The sequence below is a fragment of the Strongylocentrotus purpuratus genome, unplaced genomic scaffold, assembly GCF_000002235.5.
Source record: "Strongylocentrotus purpuratus isolate Spur 01 unplaced genomic scaffold, Spur_5.0 spur5_scaffold_13, whole genome shotgun sequence".
NCBI classification, from domain to species: Eukaryota; Metazoa; Echinodermata; class Echinoidea; order Camarodonta; family Strongylocentrotidae; genus Strongylocentrotus; species Strongylocentrotus purpuratus.
In genome coordinates this window covers 36974712-36994009 of record NW_022145598.1, presented here as the reverse complement: position 1 = coordinate 36994009, position 19298 = coordinate 36974712, and the positions used below count along the sequence as shown (strand labels likewise).

Below are 19298 nucleotides of genomic sequence, written 5' to 3'. Positions count from 1 at the left end.
ACAAAGTTAATCGCCTTACTCACACATGGCAATATAGACCAGCTAAGAACAAAAAAGCTGTGGCAAAATAAACCCCATATATATATATATATATATGCTTAGTGTGCATCACAAATCAATATTATCTATAAATACAATACACAAGCACACAGGCGGGAATCAAATATATCGTTTCACAAAAGCATCATTAGTTCAAGATCCTCGAAATCCCATTGAAACATGTGTTGATTTTAACAAATACACATGTTTCAATGGGATGTTGACAAACTTGTATTATGATGGTTTTATGAAACGCTCTCAGCTCCAGGAGACCAGGGGGGTGTTTCACAAAGACTAAGATCGACTTTAAGTTGAACTTAACTTACCCTAACCCTCATGCCACTGGTTGCTCTAACCATTCCTGGCATTGGTTTCTCAAGGGACGTTCAAAGCATGGTCACAAATCTTCAGAATTTACCTTGTTTGATAATTCATTGTTGAGGGAAAAAACATCATCTAAAGATCATAATTGAGAGACCAATGGTGAGAGCAACCAGTGGCGTGAACGGCCTGCCATAGTTAAGTCCAGCTTAAAGTCGATCTTAGTCTTTGTGAAACACCTCCCAGTTAGCTCTTCAGTCTGTGAAGCATGAATTCTAATGAAGCTCCTGAACCCGTGACATTCATTGGTCCTTGTCGTGTTTGGATGCATTATCTTTTGGTAGAAATGTTACCAACTACTCAACAATAATTGATCAGACAGAGCAAAAGTTACACATTAAACATTTTATGCAGCAATATGGAATGCAAGACATTAAGTCTCAATGCTTTTTGTAAATAGAAATAAAAAATCTTAAAATCAGCAACACATATAAATGTAAAATCATTATGGTACTTTTTCATACAAGTGAATTGATTTCCTGTTGTTTTGTTGTATACACAAGACTCTTTTGGATCCTATTGTGAGACTGAAGCGAAAGCATATTATAGTAATTACAAATATTGCTGATTTGAAGATATCAACTACGGTAATGAAGAAGTGTGAATAATTTTTACCTCATATTAAGTAGTTTTGGTATCAAATAACCACTTTATTTCTGGATCTACATGCATTTTAATGCTAAAAACCCAATAGTGTGCGTTTGTGAATAAGTCATTCCGCCAGTCGCATCACAAAATGTACCTTTAGCCAGGCACACCATTATAGTAAGGATGATGATAAGAGTAGAGACAGCATAGAGAGAGTGTCATATCACTGGCGTGCCCACAGCAAAGAGAGTGAATACAACCCAACTAAATAGACAAACACAAGCAGACATATTGAATACAGCTGACCAACTCCCAGTGGAATGGAGTATACATCCTGCTATGTAGGTACCAACAAAGCCCTGAACGGCGCCCATGGCATTCACAATACCTGTAAGGATGACACGGAGAGAAACAGGGAAGATGAGACAATAATAATATATCTGGAGATATCTGTAAAGCGCTTTGAGAGGGCCTTTGGTCCTCAAAAGTGCTATATAAGAACTAGCTATTATCATTATTACTGATAATAATAATAATAATAATAATAATAGTGAGCATTTACAATGTGCCATGTCTGTCATGATTATGATAATTATGATTTGTACTTGATTTGTTTATGATGCCAAGTAAATTGTATTGAATTCAATTGAATAATACCAATGCTAATTGGAACATAACTGTAATAACTACAATTATAGTTATCTACAAATAACAAATACCAGCATTTTAATACGCATGTATACACATACATGAAACACAAAGTTATTCAGCATCTACATATCAAACTTCAATAAAAACAAAAGCAACATCTTTAGATAGTCATTTAATCCTTGATAAGTACCTGCTTGGGATACACAATCATTATTGCAAATTCTCAAAAAATTGTTTCGGATTCATGTTTTACAATATGGTCATATATCATATTCAACATATGTACAACAAAATACAGTGGTACACATTCATATCAACAAATTGTACTAGTCTGCCTGCCATGGTGATACTATGAACATGTACTTACCAAAGACAGATCCTGCATGTTAGGTGCTATGTCCTGTGGGTTGGGTAGTATTATATCCTGCATCAAAAATTTATTAGCTTTTGATTGGTTGAGAGCTCGTCACATGACCAGAAATATTTCAGCTATTTTTAGGTTGCTCTGAAAAAGTACTATATAAGAGTACTATTTGGGAGTACCATTTGGGTGTTGAAAAAAATGTGATTTTTATATTTTTAAAAAATATTTTTTTAAAATCAATTCTTAATTTATTGAAAACAAAATATTTTTTTGACAAAAATGGACATTTTTTTTAAAATCTGAATTTTAATTTTTTTTACCCAAAAATTGTATTTTTAATTTTTTTTTTTTTAAATAAATTTTTGATGCAGGATATAAAACAAATATACCATGCCTTCTATTCTATTTGAGGTACTGGTTAAAATATAGGCCTCTGTGACTCCAAAAGAACCATTTGCTTCGGTGCTGCGCCCCTCAGCAAATAGTACTATTGGAGTCACCTCTTGCGCATAGTTTTAACCAGAACCTCTCAAGACAGTGTATTTTTGTATACTATGTACTTACCAAAGACAGATCTTGCATGTTTAGGTGCTATGTACTTACCAAACACAGATCCAGCATGTTTAGGTGCTATGTCCTGTGTGTTGGGTGTTACTATGTACAGTACTTACCAAACACAGATCCAGCATGTTTAGGTGCTATGTCCTGTATGTTGGGTGGTACTACGTACTTACCAAACACAGATCCAGCATGTGAAGGTGCTATGTCCTGTACGTTGAGTGGTACTATGTACTTACCAAACACAGATCCAGCATGTTTAGGTGCTACGTCCTGTACGTTGGGTGCTGTACTGCTATTTGAAAGCGAGGAAGACATTACAGCTATCATCATCAACATTAAAGATGCATGATAACTATCTGACCGTCCAACACATATCAATGATAACGCCATTATCCACATGGATAACGTCTGCAATGAAAGAAGTCACATAGATCCAAACAGATGCACAAAAACTGAGACAGATCTTAACCCACTTACTACTGAATTCTTTCATTCCCATAGGCTTAATACAAGGCTCACCCTGTTCCCATAGGCTTAATACAAGGCCCACCCTGTTCCCATTGCCAATGGGCTATTAGAAATCACTCAAACTTTCCCTGTAAATGGTATACATTTTGCTGCAACCTGTTCCACCCTGATAACATGTTAGTTCAAAAAGGAATGGGAAATGAGAAAACAGATCAGAGAAGGTTTGACTAATATCCAATGAAAGATATGAATACCAATACCTACATGTATATAATAATAGGTGTGGGGAATATCAGAATAAAGAAAAAAGAAGAAGAAAATTAGGGTAGCAACAAGGAAACCAACGAACCAAGAGTACTATAATATCAATGAAATGCACATTACGCTACTTTAAGCCTGTCAAATTTCCTGCTGATCCACCTAAATTACCTCCGGGATGCTGGGACAGTATTTAAAGATACTTTGTCCCTTTTGCAGCCAACCTCAAATTCTGTAGAACTTTGCAGGAATATTATGAATATGTTATGTATGTCCTATCTGTGAAATTTAAACGTTAGCAAATTATGCAAGGAAACCCGTGTACTTGCTAGAATTCACTGTCAGACACTATTGTCAGTATTGAGTGACTGACTGGCTTTTTTTCTTCTTTGGTAATAACATATATAATATGAGCTGTTAAAGATTTGTCTACATCAATAACCAACTTCTTGTAATGGCCAAAATCAAACTGATTGAATCTTTGCGCAGCATAAAATGTACGACCATGCGTTAAAATGGTCTGAAAATCAAGACTATTACTTATTGGCTCTATAGCTCCTAAGTCGATTTGACAACTAATAGTCGTTATTTCCCCCTTAAAGACATTTTCAACCCCCCTATTTTTAAGGGGAACTCTAAATTAGTATTATCTTTCAAGTGCCATTGGAATTTAACCTTTTCATTTTTGGCCTGCAAAAAAAATTGTTTTTCTTCCCTAGACCATCCCCCTTGAGTAAATTTAAAAAAAAATGATTTGGGGGAAAACAAAATAGCATTTAACAACATTCCCCCCTTTTGAGTAAGAAAATTGGAGAAAAATAGGGAAAAATCAGGAAAATCGGGAAGCAAATTAAAAAATCCCCCAAAATTGGGGGGTAATTTTTTTTTTTAAATAAAAAAAAAATCAGGAAACTGATTTAAATCTGGTAATTATCGAAAAAAATTGGGGGGTAATTTTTTTTTACAAATAAAAACAAGGGAAACGCTCTCGGCGGTCTCGCCTGCATAACGCAATTCAATATGATAAACCAGAACGTCAATGACGTAGCGCTCATCCACATCTCACAACAACAAATATCGTAAATTTTATGTGGTACACTTTTGAACTGGTCAAAAAATAGAAATTTGATGCCCTGGAAGGGACATAATTTCATTTCATTTGCATAAAGTACCATAAATAATCAATGGAGCAAAATCTCACAATTCTGTGTAGAAGTTTATTGTTCCAAATTTAGCTCTACCAGATAAGGCAAAATCGGTGAAGAAATGAGGGAAAAGAAGCAATTTTTGTTATTTTTGGAATAAATTTGCATAAATTACCATAATTAATTAATGGAGAACAATTTCAAAATTCTGTGTAGAAGTTTAGTGTACCAAAGTTAGCTCTACGATATAAAGCAAACCAAATCAAAATCGGTCGAGAAATGAAGGATGAATGAATGAAGAAGCCTTTTTTGTGATTTCGAATAAATTTGCATAAATTAGCATAGATAATGAATTTCACGATTCTGTGTAGAAATTTTAAATCCCCTCCTAGCCCTATCATATGAAACAATCAGAATCAAAATCGGTTGAAAAATAACGAAGAAGAAGCATTTTGAAAATCTTAATGTTGATGCCACAACAAAGTCTAAGTTTGTTGACCTTAAATGGCCTTTGACCTTAACTTAGTGACCTGAAATTCTACTCACATGATTGGGGAGACTTGATAACCCTATTGTCCAAGTTTCATTGACTAAGAACTTATACTTTCAAAATTATATCAAAAATTCAAAAACTTAACCTTAGGTTAAGTTTTCGATGATGATGCTACAACATAGTCCAAGTCTGTTGACCTGAAATGACCTTTGACCTTGACTTTGTGATCTGAAATTCTAATCACATGATTGGGGATACTTGATTACCCTAAAGTCAAAGTTTCATTGACTAAGAACTTATACTTTAAAAATTATACCAAAAATTCAAAAACTTAACCTTAGGTTAAGTTTTTGATGTTGACGCCGTCGCCGTCGCCGTCGCCGTCGCCATCGCCGCCGCCGTCACCGGAAAAGCGGCGCCTATGTCTCGCTTTTTGCTACGCAGGCGAGACAAAAAATCAGGAAACCGATTTAAATCTTTTAAATAAAAAAAAATTGGGGGGTAATTTTTTTTTTTTAAATAAAAAAAAAAATCAGGAAACCGATTTAAATCTTTTAAATAAAAAAAAATTGGGGGGTAATTTTTTTTTTTTAAATAAAAAAAAAAATCAGGAAACCGATTTAAATCTGGTAATTATCAGGCCTGGTGATGAAACACCATTCGGTTGGAAAAACTGGTCAGTGTACTTACCACTGCATTATGTACAATGATTGTTCTGAAGAATTTCTTAAACCCATTGAAACCTGATGGTGTCTGTATTGAGCCTATGGCAATGAGGTAATTCCGTAGTCAACCAGTTTAGAAATGGTTGTATGGATGGGATGATAGACGACTCTGTTGTAAAACTGATAGTTGTACTTACCAAATACAGATCCTGCATGTCTAGGTGCTATGTCCTGTGCATTAGGAGGAATACTGCTATGGCATAAAGCTTGAGCCATCACTCCTAGGCTCATTAGTACAAGGGATACATAGTAGCGGTTAGTTAGACCCATACACACCAAGGATAATGCCATTCCAAACATGGATAAACTCTGAAATAAAACAAGTCACGTAACTATACAAACAAAACAATGTTCAAGGGAATCCAACTTGTGGACAGGTCACAGGGAATGAAAAATTCACCTAAAAATTTGTCCATACTGGACACGCTAAACATGTTTGGGCTTTTTTTAAGAAAAGAAAAATGGTGCAGCAAAGTGTGTGATAAAACACATAGGAACTGAGGACCTTAAGCATTGTCAATAACATGTGTGATTACACATAAGGACTGAGGACCTTAAGCACCACAATAACATGTGTTTAGAAGCCCCCCCTCGACATTTTTCGCGATAATTTTTTAACGCAAGAAAATCTTGCACTGAAATTTTGCGACTTTTTTCTTTCGAGCCTTGCGCATCTTTTGAAAGAAATTTTTCGAAAATCGGACCTACCATAGGGACTGAGGACCTTAAGCACCGTCAATAACATGTGTGATTACACATAGGGACTGAGGACCTCAAAAACCGTCAATAACATGTGTGATTACACATAGGGACTGAGGACCTCAAGCACCGTCAATAACATGTGTGATTACACATAGGAACTGAGGACCTCAAGCACCGTCAATAACATGTGTGATTACACATAGGGACTGAGGACCTCAAAAACCGTCAATAACATGTGTGATTACACATAGGGACTGAGGACCTCAAGCACCATCAATAACATGTGTGATTACACATAGGGACTGAGGACCTTAAGCACCGTCAATAACATGTGTGATTACACATAGGGACTGAGGACCTCAAGCACCGTCAATAACATGTGTGATTACACATAGGAACTGAGGACCTCAAGCACCGTCAATAACATGTGTGATTACACATAGGGACTGAGGACCTCAAGAACCGTCAATAACATGTGTGATTACACATAGGGACTGAGGACCTCAAGCACCGTCAATAACATGTGTGATTACACATAGGGACTTAGGACCTCAAGCACCGTCAATAACATGTGTGATTACACATAGGGACTGAGGACCTCAAGCACTGTCAATAACATGTGTGATTACACATAGGGACTGAGGACCTCAAGCACCGTCAATAACCTGTATGATTACACATAGGGACTGAGGACCTTAAGCACTGTCAATAACATGTATGATTACACAAAAATGATCAAAAATTAGGCTTAGTATTAATAAATTGAAAGTTAACATGCACCATTTTAAATCTCCTAAACATGTGACTTGTTTTATTTCATACATGAAGCATGCTAGGAATGGCATTATGTATCATGTTCTTGCTCGCTTACAAATAGCAGTATACCACCCATTACAATTTCATGACCATTACCTTCAGAAAGTCTGTCAATGGTATTAAAATGTGTGTTACAGAAGTCTTGTTAGTTGTAAAACATGTGGGTAATACTTACCAAGGATAAGATCCAGCATATTAAGTCACAATCTTGGTCATTTGTTATCATCTAGTTGTACTTACCAAACACAGATCGTCTATATTTATGTGCTACTAATATTAGTTCTCCTCACAAAATACAGATCTAGTATATTTAGTTACTGTAACCAGAGTCTACATGCATGTTTTGGGCATTCAATGAAAAGTATACCTACCAAATACAGATCCAGTATATTTAGTTAATTAGAGTGTACATGTATGTTTTGGGCATTCAATGAAAAGTATACCTATCAAATACAGATCCAGTTTTGGGCATTCAATGAAAAATATACCTACCAAATACAGATCCAGTATATTTAGTTAATTAGAGTGTACATGCATGTTTTGGGCATTCAATGAAAAGTATACCTACCAAATACAGATCCAGTATATTTAGTTAACTTAGAGTGTACATGTATGTTTTGGGCATGCTAAATTTTTGGCACTCAGTGGTAACATTCACTTACCAAATACAGATCCAGCATGTTTAGGTGCGATATCTTGGGCATTTGGTGGAATACTGCTATTACTTAATGATTGTGACATTACAGCGATGACCAATAGAACCAGAGATGAGTGATAACTATCTGTTAGTCCCACGCTTAGCAATGAAAATGCCATTCCAAACATACTTAACGTCTGAAATAAAATAAAACACACCATAGGAAATTCAAACAGACGCACATCAAAATGTTAATGGACCCTACATTAAAATGTATTATTTGTCTAATTTTCCCCTCATACGTTTATTTCTTTCTTTTTCCAAAGTAGACCAACTGCCTAAGGAAAAGTGCATATATATGGTTCCTGTACTAAAGCCCAGGGGTTGATAGAATTCAGTAGTCAATGTGATACTTTCTTACTTTATCAAATTTCAAATTTCAAATTTCAAATTTATTCATGTTTCCAACAAAACATTACAAATCAATTATAAGCATTTAAAACAAATTTAAGAAATACATGTTAGAAATCTTCTTTACTACAGGAGAGAGGATAGAAGTGGATTAGTGTCTTGGCTCCTATTTAAAATGCTATGCTGCTATTATGAGTTTTCTTAAAATAAAGCCAAATACATCTACAGAAGTCATGTCATCACTTATTTATTTATTTATTTTTTATATTTAGACATGGTGACTCATTATCACCAATAATGGTGGTCTTCCATTGATTCCCTGTTAAACATAATGAGGTACATTATAGTTTAACAAATATATATATGATAATAATATTAATAACAAAATCTTGAACATAAATTCATAACAGCAATAAACAATAAGTAAGAACATGTATAAAAATATATACAAAGTATTTGGTATCCTTTAGAATCTTTAGAGATGGATATGAGCACTTTACAAATATTGTCATTATTATCGTTATATTCAACTCGAGTCAAAACATAGTTCAGAGTAAGTAAACTTACATGCATGATTTTTCTTGAGATTCCTACAGGCACTTTATGAGCGATGAGCGAGTCACCGAGACATCCACCTGCTATAGAGGCAGGTATGGCTGCTAACCATGGAAGAACATTATACACCCAGCCCTGTAGGGAGATAGAAAACAAAACACACAGCTATCAGTGTCAGCGCTCTAGAGAAATGCCCTGGCAATATTTTCTTTGGGCTTGATTTCAACAAACATATTGGCCCAAATTCACAAAGGAGGTTTGTCGGCAAACCTTGGTCTTTGTGCGTCATATGACACGTTTTGACGTCAAAGCGTGTCATATGACGTACATAAACCAAGGTTTTTCGACAAACCTCCTTTGTGAATTCGGGCCAAAAGGTTTGTGTTTTGGATGTGTGTTTTAGTGTTTGTGATTGAGGTTGGGATCAAGTTATTAAGATTAGGGATGGGATGGAATTTTTGGTTAAGATCTATGGGTTTGGATTGAAGTTAAAGTTAATAAAGGTTCGGATTAGTCAAAGTGTAAGGTTGATTGTTAAGTTAGGAATTTAATTATTACAGGAAGTTTACAGCAGAGAAATGTTCACCAAAGCATGTGCCACATAACAATGAGAATCAGCTGCAATAGCACAGATAAATGTTTCACAGATAGCGATGGAAGCAGGTAGATGGAAAATATTTTTGTATGTTTATTAATAAGAGAAACTCATGCATAAGGGATAATCATGGAAGAACCCATAACAATCACAGCAATGATTTCAAAATGCATGCAGAGATTTACCCTTCCATTACATGTCACAAGATGGATTCAGCATTTTGTGATTTGTGCAATTATCTGCAATAACATGATTAATATGATGGCTTTTAAGATTTGTAAGATTATTTTCAGCTTCTTGTGAGCTTTTTCTTAATGTATGGTTGCAATGTTCTTGATCTCATTGTCTAACCACTACAACTGCTATAGAGCCAGCTACAACAAAAACATTGTACCAAGCATCCTTAGGATCTCTAATCTGTATGAAGATGCTTGCATCTTTACAGCAAGCAAACGCTTTCAATACATCATTTGTGCCCAAAAGAAGTGTGTGATATAACTCACTAAGTTAACCCCTTGAACACAAGAACTGGGAGATTCATATATCAAGCAGATCCACTTTTCTACCCACTACCCACAGGAAACTGAATGGTTCTATTATCAAGCATTGGTGAGTGGGTCATCAATGATTCAATCATACCTTGCTCTCTGGGAAGACCTCTTTGAAATATGTAGGCATCCAAGACAGGAGGAGCCACATCGAAAAATTGAGAGCATTGTGACCTACTAGAATACCCCTGATTGCAGGATAGGGGGTAGAACAGGTGCATGAAAGGGGAAAGAGGGTGGAGCAGGGGTGCATGAGGGAAAGGAGGGGTTAAACAGGTGCATGAGAGAGGAAGGAGGGGTGGAGCAGGGGTGCATGAGAGGGGCAAGAGGGTGAAGTAGTGAAGGGATTCCAGGAGTGGAGCAGATGGGTTAGCAAGATTGGCGATATATTTGTAAATGAATAGAAAGAATACACAAAACAGATGGGTTAGAGAATAGATAATAGGGGAACGTGAGATAAAACGAGAGCAAAGAGGGAAAAAAAAGTGAATGGACGAGAGGGAAGAGAAAAAGAAAAGTGAAAATCAAACGGATATATTGAGTCACAGACAGGACCAGAAAGTAGATGGTAAACCAATGTTAAGATTGAAAAGACCCATGGGGCCAGAAGAGGTGCATGGATAGACAGCAAGAAATTCAAAATAGATGTGAAAAATTGGGATTGAAAAACATGAAAAGTGCAAGATGATGATCGGGTGACAGAAGGATAGTCAAGAAGAAAAGGGGAAACGAAGCAGAAAGAAAAAAAAGCTCACTTCACATGTCATAAAAACCACTTTAAGTCTCCCATTATAACACTCATAAAACATGAATTCAATTCATGACTGAGATACAGGTAGCCAGAGGCTCTGGTAAGGAACACTATGCAGGTCCAATCCTCAAGTTTTGTCTAAGATTTCAGGAAACATTTGCACGGGTTCTTGTGAGGAATTTGTCACTATTTTGGTATTTACCCAATAACAAAATGTTATCAATCACCAAGAGTGGCTTTCTATTGTGTTAAGTAATGCAATGCTTCCTCCCTCCTCTGATTGACCCATGTAAAGGTAAAGTCATCATCTTGCATTTCCAACACTCAAAATTTTCTCTGAGAGACTTTCATAAAAAATTGAAATTTCAAACTTTCAAGGCTAAACTAATGTCCTTTGGCAAGTCATTGATCTACATTTGCCACTCTCCACCCAGGTGAAGTAAATTGGGACTGGTATGAAATAATTCCTTGAATGCTGTGAGCACCGACATCGGTAGCCTAGCAGAGCCGGGGTAATATTGGAGCGCTTTGAGCACCCTGCAGGGTGGATATGTGCACTATATAAATATCCAATATTATTATTATTATTATTAAACTTTTTGGATAGATACATTGATTGGATTGTGTGTTAGCTGTGTTCATTACCAGCAGAGCCCATGGCTACCTGTACAAACAAATCGATTACTCACCTTAGACTCTGGATAAACCTCTTTAAAGAATGTTGGCATCCAATTTATTATAATAAAGTATGAAAATATGACGCACAAGTGACTAATGGCCATAGCCCTGAGAAGGGAAGGGAGAGAAAGAATAAAAGCAAAGGAAAACGGTTGGTTCCTTGTACTTTAATACCCTTTCCTTTATTCTCATGAATTCAATTCAACTTCCAAGTTAATATCATGCTATAGAATATAAATTATATACACATGTTAACAACACTTCTTTACACAGGTGCTGGTAAAGGTGAAAAGTAATTTTGTGAGTTTTTTTTTAATTCTCTTTAATTCCATGTAAAAGAACACAGTACGGTGAAACCTGTCTGTAACCACCACCCAAGGGAGACAAGAAAAGTGACCTTTATTGGCAGGTGGTCTTTAGGTACAGGTTTCTTTAGCACATGTTCCAAAAAGAAACCATTTTCAAGGGAAACAAAATATGTGGTCTTTCTATACAGGTGACTGTTAAAGCAGGTTTGACTGTACTATCAATGTTCCATTAAATTGTTCTTGAACTACATTCATATTTCAGATACGACTAAAAAATAGTTCACTTCAGAGTCTTTTAGAGCTGTATTCTAATGTCACATCTGTTTAGTCCCATATACCTATAAGTGTGTAAAGGATATTTAGTAATTTTCTAAATTTTCGGTAAGAGAAATCGATTTGTATATATTTATAAAAAAAGCAGAACCTCATATTATTGTTTTTCATGATTACTGTACATCATACTTGACAATTCCAAACAAGTTGTAAATTGTTTCTATTAGACAGAAATAGCATGACTTGTCATAACCCATTTCGTACTGGAACTGGGTGGTTCTCTTATAAAACCTATGGCAATTACATACATCTTGTGTTCAATGGGTTAGGTGACACACATTATCAGGCCTAAAAAAAAAGAAGTTGTATTGCCCTTTGCGACCTACCCCAAAATCTTGAAATCTACGGTCGCCTTTTTTAAAAAGTTTTTTTTTTACCGTTATTAAGAAGAAAAAATGTATTTAAGCATTCAAAACTAAAAATATATAAGCCCAAAGAGGGAGTTTAAAAATATAAAGAAATTCTGACCAACTGATCCATGTTTTAGCACCTTAAGGACAAAACAACATCTTTTTCAAAAAGGCCTAATAGAAACACGGCACCATGTTAAAAAAGAGAAGATATTTCTGAACTCACCAAAAAGGTTTTTTAGTTAGGAGCTTCAAGACCGGCAGGCTTTTCTTTTCTTCATCATCCTTCCTCGTTCCTGCTCTACCATTTTGGAATGAGAAGAATGTTTTCCTCCTCTGTTTCCTGGAGAAAGACTGGATGATAGTTGCTATGACGATAGAGATGGTGCCAAAGAAGTAGAAGACATAATGCCAATTGGAATGATCCATGATGATAGACCCTATTGCACCAGTAAGGAGTGTCCTGCATTCAAGATATAAGAAACAAAGATTTATTGTCTTTCATGTTTTAAATGTATAAAGTTCAATTACCGTATTTGCCGGCGTAAAGGCCGCAGTATTTTTGGAAGAGAAAATATCAAAAAGTCGGGGTGCGGCGTATACGCCGAAACAGTAAAAATCGCAAGTCAAAACAGCACGTCCATTATTTGTAGGCAACTTCATACAAAAAAATATATTAACAAAATTGACTTGAAAACACATCGGACAAGATCTAGTCTGAACTCACGTCAGCAGCAAATTTGAAGAAGTTATCTTTTTAATCATTGTGCAACCAAAGAAATAAGAAGAAAACTGACCAGAAACTCGTACTAAAAATCGTACTTGTAAAAATGTCCTTGGCTTTAGACAGCGCATGGCCCGGTAACCAAAATCATACCTCGCTCACACACTCTGTGGTGGGGAGCTACCGGGCTGGGAGTTGCAACAAATCCAACGCAGCATCCGAGATTCACAGCGCTGCAGCGCGCAATCGTCGGTGTTCTTAACTTTTCAGTAAGATAATTCTGAATTATAATTGAGACTATCTAATTAATTAAAGCGACAAACTAACCTCGGTAGATCTCTAATAACAATACAAAAGCTTGTTTATTTTCTCCATTTGGCGGTACGATAGAGGTAACACCGGATAACATTATGGCCACAGCTTGGTTATGGCAGGCCATTCAAGTTTCTGTATGCATGCGAAGCGCCCTCTAGTGTCCAATGAATGTGCTAATCTGCCTAAATTGATGAAGATTTGCTAAATTACGATCATTTTTTAGGTAAACTTCCTGTAAATTTATAAAATGATTGATAATTTTGGTATTAGTTTGTAGGAAAAATAGAGTTCTACAAGAAAATTATGATTATTTTCTTTGGTCCGTTCTTTTTTTTCTTTTTTTTTCCTCTCTACGAAATGTCAAAGTTGGGGGTGCGGCCTATGCGCGGTGCGGCCTTTACGCCGGCAAATACGGTATTAACGTGCAAACCTACACCTAAAAAGCGTTGCTCTCAAGTAGGTTTGTTTTTTACATTTCCTGTACCCAAATCATTTTGCATTACAATGACCAAAAACAATGTCAAAGATATTTCAATTCCTCACTTCTGTTATATCATTACGTTTATTATTGTTTGTCATTGTTTATATTATGTGAAAAGAAATGAAAAATAAATTCGCTCTGTATAGAGCTACTACTACTACTATCCCTTCTGTACTACTAGTTGGAATGATAGGACATTGTTCAAGTTTTATGTGATATAGACAAGACTTTTATCATTGAAGTGTCCTATTCGTTAGATGAATTCCTCTTGTGTATTTGGAATGCAAAGAAAGAGAAAGAAAAAAAAGGGGAAGATAGAAAGAGAGAAAAGAGGAAATTGATCATGAAAAGAAGATAACGGTAGTAGGACCCCTCTTACACTGTCTCTCCATTCTATAATCGTGCTAAATGTGCATTTCATCCACCAGTAGGATCTGTGCCCACCCCTCCCCCCCTCAATATTCAACAGAAGTGCCCACTCAATGCCTGTACTCTTGCAATGCCACCGCATAGGCGTATGTATTTGATGACTCTGGCATTAATTTTGTTGCCATAAAACATACAGGAACAATCCTGGACTTTCCTACCTAATGTAATAACCTTTTTATACAAGTTGGGCACAAGCCTCACTCATTTAGTCCAGTGACAGGGTTTTGAACCCTGTACCTTGCGATTCAGAGTCTGGCAATGTCTCCACTAGACTAGACACCTCAACATCAAGATAGACTTACCCTAAGGAGCTAGCTGCAAAGACACATGACATGACATAAGCTCTCTTATCAGCAGTCACCTTCTGACTCAGTAGACTCGTCAAGGATGGGTAATGAACACCTGCAGCACAAAAACAATCACACAATTCACCTCTGTCAAAAATATCATGAAGAAAAATGTATCCGGCACCACCTTCAGTGGGTGGAAGCATAAAAAGAAATTTGAAAGGGTGAATGGGTGTCAAGCTGATGTGAATTGATAACTGCTATAGAGGGTGCCTTTGAGAGGCATATACACCTGCAATAACTTATATAGGTCACAGAGAAGCAGAGAGTGAGAGAGAGGGAGGGAGGGAGGGAGTGAGAGGGAGGGAGGGAGGGAGAGATAGTGTGTGAGTGAGTGTGTGTGTGTGTGTGAGAGAGAGAGAGAGAGAGAGAGAGAGAGAGAGAGAGAGACACTCTTGTTAAGTAGAACAGGAGCTCCCAAAAATCAAGGAAAATATAACTGAGTGGAAAAAGAACACCAAATGTTAAGTTATGTACACATGTATGATGTATGACATCAGGACAAGGACATCAACATTATTTCATTGTCTGATATGACAACTGCAGATATTTATATAGTAGCTGCATTAAATCTACAATTTTGATTCATATCTGATTAATAATAGAGATTTGTGGTTATCATTATCATGATTACAAATTGTTTTGTAAATCTCTAGGACTTGTTGTTACTACTAAAGTAAAACCTGTCTATAGCGACCTTCCAAGGGAAACACAAAATGTGGCCTTTATAGTAAGGCTGTGAAGGGTAGTCGAATGCTCGAGTACCCGCACGGTTGACAACTACTCGGGTACGATTTCTCGTACCCGAATATTCGGCCGCAATTTTTTTTTTTTTTTTTAAATTTTTTTTTTAAATGTCCAGGCCGACGCTTACCCGTGCCTGGGTGAGCGGCGGCCACTGGCATGGTGCCGTCGGTAAAAATGTTTCCCAACTCAAGCACTGTCAAACTCACCACTCAGAAACTGGGACCAAATGTCTGGATTTCTGCTTGGACTTGGAGGAAAATGGATTATTCTGCCATCCTTGGTTTTTAAAACAGCATTGTTCACTGTTATTATTATTATTAAATCGGCGCCTTCAACTGCAACTCAAAGTAAAATTGCATGCGTTTTCGGCGACAGAAATGGGATACTGCTCCAGTGGTATGTATTGTGGTGGCAAAAAAAAAAATAAAATAAAAAAACAAAAACAAAAAAAACAAACAAAAAAACAAAAACAAAAATTAAAAAAAACAAACAAAAAACATGGCGTCCGAATACTCGAGTATTCGCTTGTAAACATAGGAGTGTACTCGGGTACCTCATTACACTGTTGTGCACAGCCTTACTTTATAGACAGGTTCCTTTAGTACATGATTCAATGAGAAACCATTTTCAAGGGAAACAACAAATGTGGCCTTTGTAGACAGGTGGTCTTTGTAGACAGGTGGTCACTAAAGCAGATTTGACTGTACGCACCTTGTGTTAGTCCCATAAGGAATCTGAGAACAGTCATTGACATGATGGTGCCTGCCTTGGTCGTGAAGAGGTAGGGAACCAACGGAGTGACTAAGGTAACTACACCCCAGATAAACGCTGCTCGAATGATCACATAATCCCCTCCGATCCTATCGCTCATCATACCCCCTGGAATCTGAGCAATGGGATAGCCCCAGAAGAAGGAGCCAAGTACAAGTCCCTGCAAAAGTCATGAGAAGGACATTCCATGGTGAAAATAGGTAACTTTTAATATTCATTAAAACATGAAGTAAAAAATGACTTTTAAAAAAAGGGGGAAAAGGCGTAGATCAACAAGATATATATTCAGAATATCAGCCTCAAATCTTGCTTTTGTAGTAAGAGAATGTGTAAGTTTAAATCCTCTGTAAATGAAGATAAATGTGTAAGCGACTTGTGAGGAGACTACACACAATCACTCATACCCATTATCAAGCATGTGCAATTTTGTTCAATATTTTCCTTTATTCACTATATACATTGTATAGTATACCAGTATCACCCAACACATTCAGAGCAAAATCTGAACAGTAATAAATTAGTCTCCTTCAATTTCAGACCTTATAGGCACGATAGCTCAGTCGGTAGAGCAATGGTCCTCGTAATCTGGTGACCCGGGTTCGAAACCAAGTCGATGCGCTAGTGCCCTTTGGTAAGGCATTAATCCTCATTACCAGGTCCCTCGGAGAGGACCTTAAGCCGTTGGCTGTCTGGTTGCTTATTTACAAGCATTTATGCTTTCTTAGCAGTCAGGTAAAATAACAACCACCGCCACCACCACCACCCAGACAGGAGAGTTTTTTTAAAGATTTTTTTAGGGGGGGGGGGGGCGGAATAGTTATGTGCGTATATGCCCCAATGCCATAGATTTTAAGATTAGCAATGCAATCCAAAATATGTGTGAACCCTTTTTTGGAAAGTTTGTCAGAGACTTTTTTAAAGGCATGCACAGCACCTCAACCCCCCTTCCCTACAGACAAAAAATTGATACTTACAGTATCTGTTTTATCCCAGCCGAACTCCTTGGATAGATTCACAGCTACCAGAGGTACGATGGTCCGAGCTGAGAATAGAACTGAAGTCATCACAAACAACAGAACCGTCCATAATCTTCTCTCTGAGCTATAGAAACAAGCACACAAATACACACAAAAAAAGTAATAATGTCAATGAGCACAGAAAAAAAAGCTGCATAAACAGCCATACACCAATATCAATAGCAAGCCCAGTGTGAAGCGGATAAAACATCATTCAAATGTAATTGAACAAAAATAGGCTACAGTACTTTTGTCAATTTTTCGGGATTTCTTTTTTTTTTGGTGGTCTCTACTGTAAAAGCAACTAAAATTTGAACTTTTGTATGAAGATCAAATCAAATGCAGTCTTCAAAAGGAGATTCAAATCACAAATAGTGCTGTCTATGAATGGTGTTACTTTCTATTGTTGACTTTAGAAGTTTTGTTTTGCTTTGGTTTCATTCTTTGTATTTAGGCCTTTAAAGATACTATGTCCCTTTTGCAGCTAACATCAAATTCTGTAAAACTGTGCAGGAATTATGAAAATGTCTTGTATGTCCTATTTGTGAAATATAAATGTTAGCAGTGTCCTAGTATTCAAATTATGCAAGGAAACCTGTAACTTTCTAGACTTCCCTGTCAGACACTATTGAGTGACTGACTCACATCTTTTTTTCATACATAAAGGGTCATTGTACAGGAGCATAATTTGTCTACATCAATAGCCCACTTCTTGTAAAGGCCTAAATTAAACTGATTGAATCTTTGCGCAGCACAAAATGTACGGCCCATCAATACAAGGGTCTAAAAATCAAACTATTTCTAAATGGACTGCAATAACTAAAGTAAAGTTGATTCAACAACTAATGTCGTGCAGCGGTTTGCCGTGAAAACCTGAGAGAAAGTGTAGTCTATATTATAATGTCTTTGTTTTTAAGAAAAATACACCAAAAAATATAAGAAAATTGACACAAAGGGGTAAAAAAAATGACGACTTTTAGATCTAATCATGACCATTAATTGAACAATTGATGATTTAGTTGATTTTTTGGCATGTTTTGGTAGGGTATCTCGGCCCGGTCGCTACGCCGAAGTTACGGGTAAAAATGGATACAAAAGTACATTAGCGCCACTTTTGTTTTCATAAGAGCTTTTCTTATGATCCACACACAAAACCAATGGACCAAATCCCACGTCATGCACGTTGCCGTTGGGACGTTGCGTTGACGGTGGTTTTTTTGTTCTTTTTTATGCCACAGTCTATCATAAATCGGCCATGCGCCTCAACTGATTAATATTTCAAAAATGAAATACAATGATCTGTTCTTGAATTTGCAAAATAAAAGGATTACAAAACGTGCTAGGTCTGGCACTTGGCCTTGTCAGTGTCGGCGCGCGCGCGGCGATCGAGTAGCTGCTGGGCACAACGGCTCAAACCTCCCCGGCCTGGCCGGGCTGAGAGCAGGGGTCAGAGCCGCCGTCACTTGGTTGTTGCTTGGTTGTGTGCTCCGTCACGTTCATTGCATTTACACATCAACTTACTCGTTCCATTGCGATGACTTTGAATACGGGTCACTCTTGGAATCTAGTATGATTTTCAAAGGCGGTGGCGATTTAGGAGATATCATGGTTTTGCTGTCATCCCGTTTCTAATCTCGTTCTTTCGCCTGTAGTTGATGTTTATCGGCATCTGTTAGTCGTTGTATTATTGTAGGCCTAAATCTACGGTAGGCAATCTTTTGGAACCTGTAGAGGTTTGCGCACGTCACTACGTAAAGGAAATGTTGACGCCCCCTAATGAATATGCATTATGCTTGTGCCGACACGGCGTGTGTACTGTCCGTACACGCTGTGCATGCATATCTATCTAGGCTATGACAGCACATCTGCACTACTGATTCAAGCAAGAGAATATATGTATATTTCACTACACTTTTATTGTTTTGAATACATTAATTGCATCTATACTTGCATCAATTAAGTTAGTGCATTTCTAAATTTGTATTGTACTGTTGTGACTTCATACTTGCATCAATATAAGTTGTTGCATCTAACCTGTTCCAAACTGCATTTTGCGTGTCCCAAATTTATATCTTTGTCATGGTTGCATTGTTTGCATCAATCAAGTAATT

The 19298-nt window shown here is 36.9% G+C and overlaps 1 protein-coding gene across 7 annotated transcripts; it reads right to left on the bottom strand.

Moving 5' to 3' along the window:
- Positions 1-900: 900 nt before the first annotated feature.
- Positions 901-18887, bottom strand: LOC575379 (solute carrier family 17 member 9). 7 transcript variants are annotated; one of them, XM_011671030.2, is made up of 9 exons: positions 18709-18887; positions 17146-17272; positions 16112-16331; positions 14609-14708; positions 12584-12820; positions 11378-11474; positions 8807-8929; positions 7854-8025; positions 901-1396 (listed from the first exon to the last, which is right to left on the bottom strand). In XM_011671030.2, exons 1-9 carry the CDS (start codon positions 18792-18794, stop codon positions 1227-1229), a joined length of 1332 nt encoding a protein of 443 aa, XP_011669332.1. In that variant the 5' UTR covers positions 18795-18887; the 3' UTR covers positions 901-1226. The 7 variants fall into 7 exon arrangements, with proteins under 7 accessions (XP_011669332.1, XP_011669334.2, XP_011669333.1 ...); XM_011671032.2 differs by lacking the exon at positions 7854-8025 and adding an exon at positions 5811-5982; XM_011671031.2 differs by lacking the exon at positions 7854-8025 and adding an exon at positions 2821-2992.
- Between the last annotated feature and the right edge of the window lie 411 nt (positions 18888-19298).

Bases quoted from the DNA above. Each gene is read 5' to 3' on its own strand.
- LOC575379 (XM_011671030.2), bottom strand. From the start codon at position 18,794: ATGATATCTCCTAAATCGCCACCGCCTTTGAAAATCATACTAGATTCC. The intron at 8,930-11,377 runs GTGAGTAATCGA...ATCTCCCTACAG, and splicing joins AGGTTTATCCAGAGTCTAAG to GGCTGGGTGTATAATGTTCT. The intron at 8,026-8,806 runs GTAAGTTTACTT...ATTTTATTTCAG, and splicing joins TCTCAAGAAAAATCATGCAT to ACGTTAAGTATGTTTGGAAT.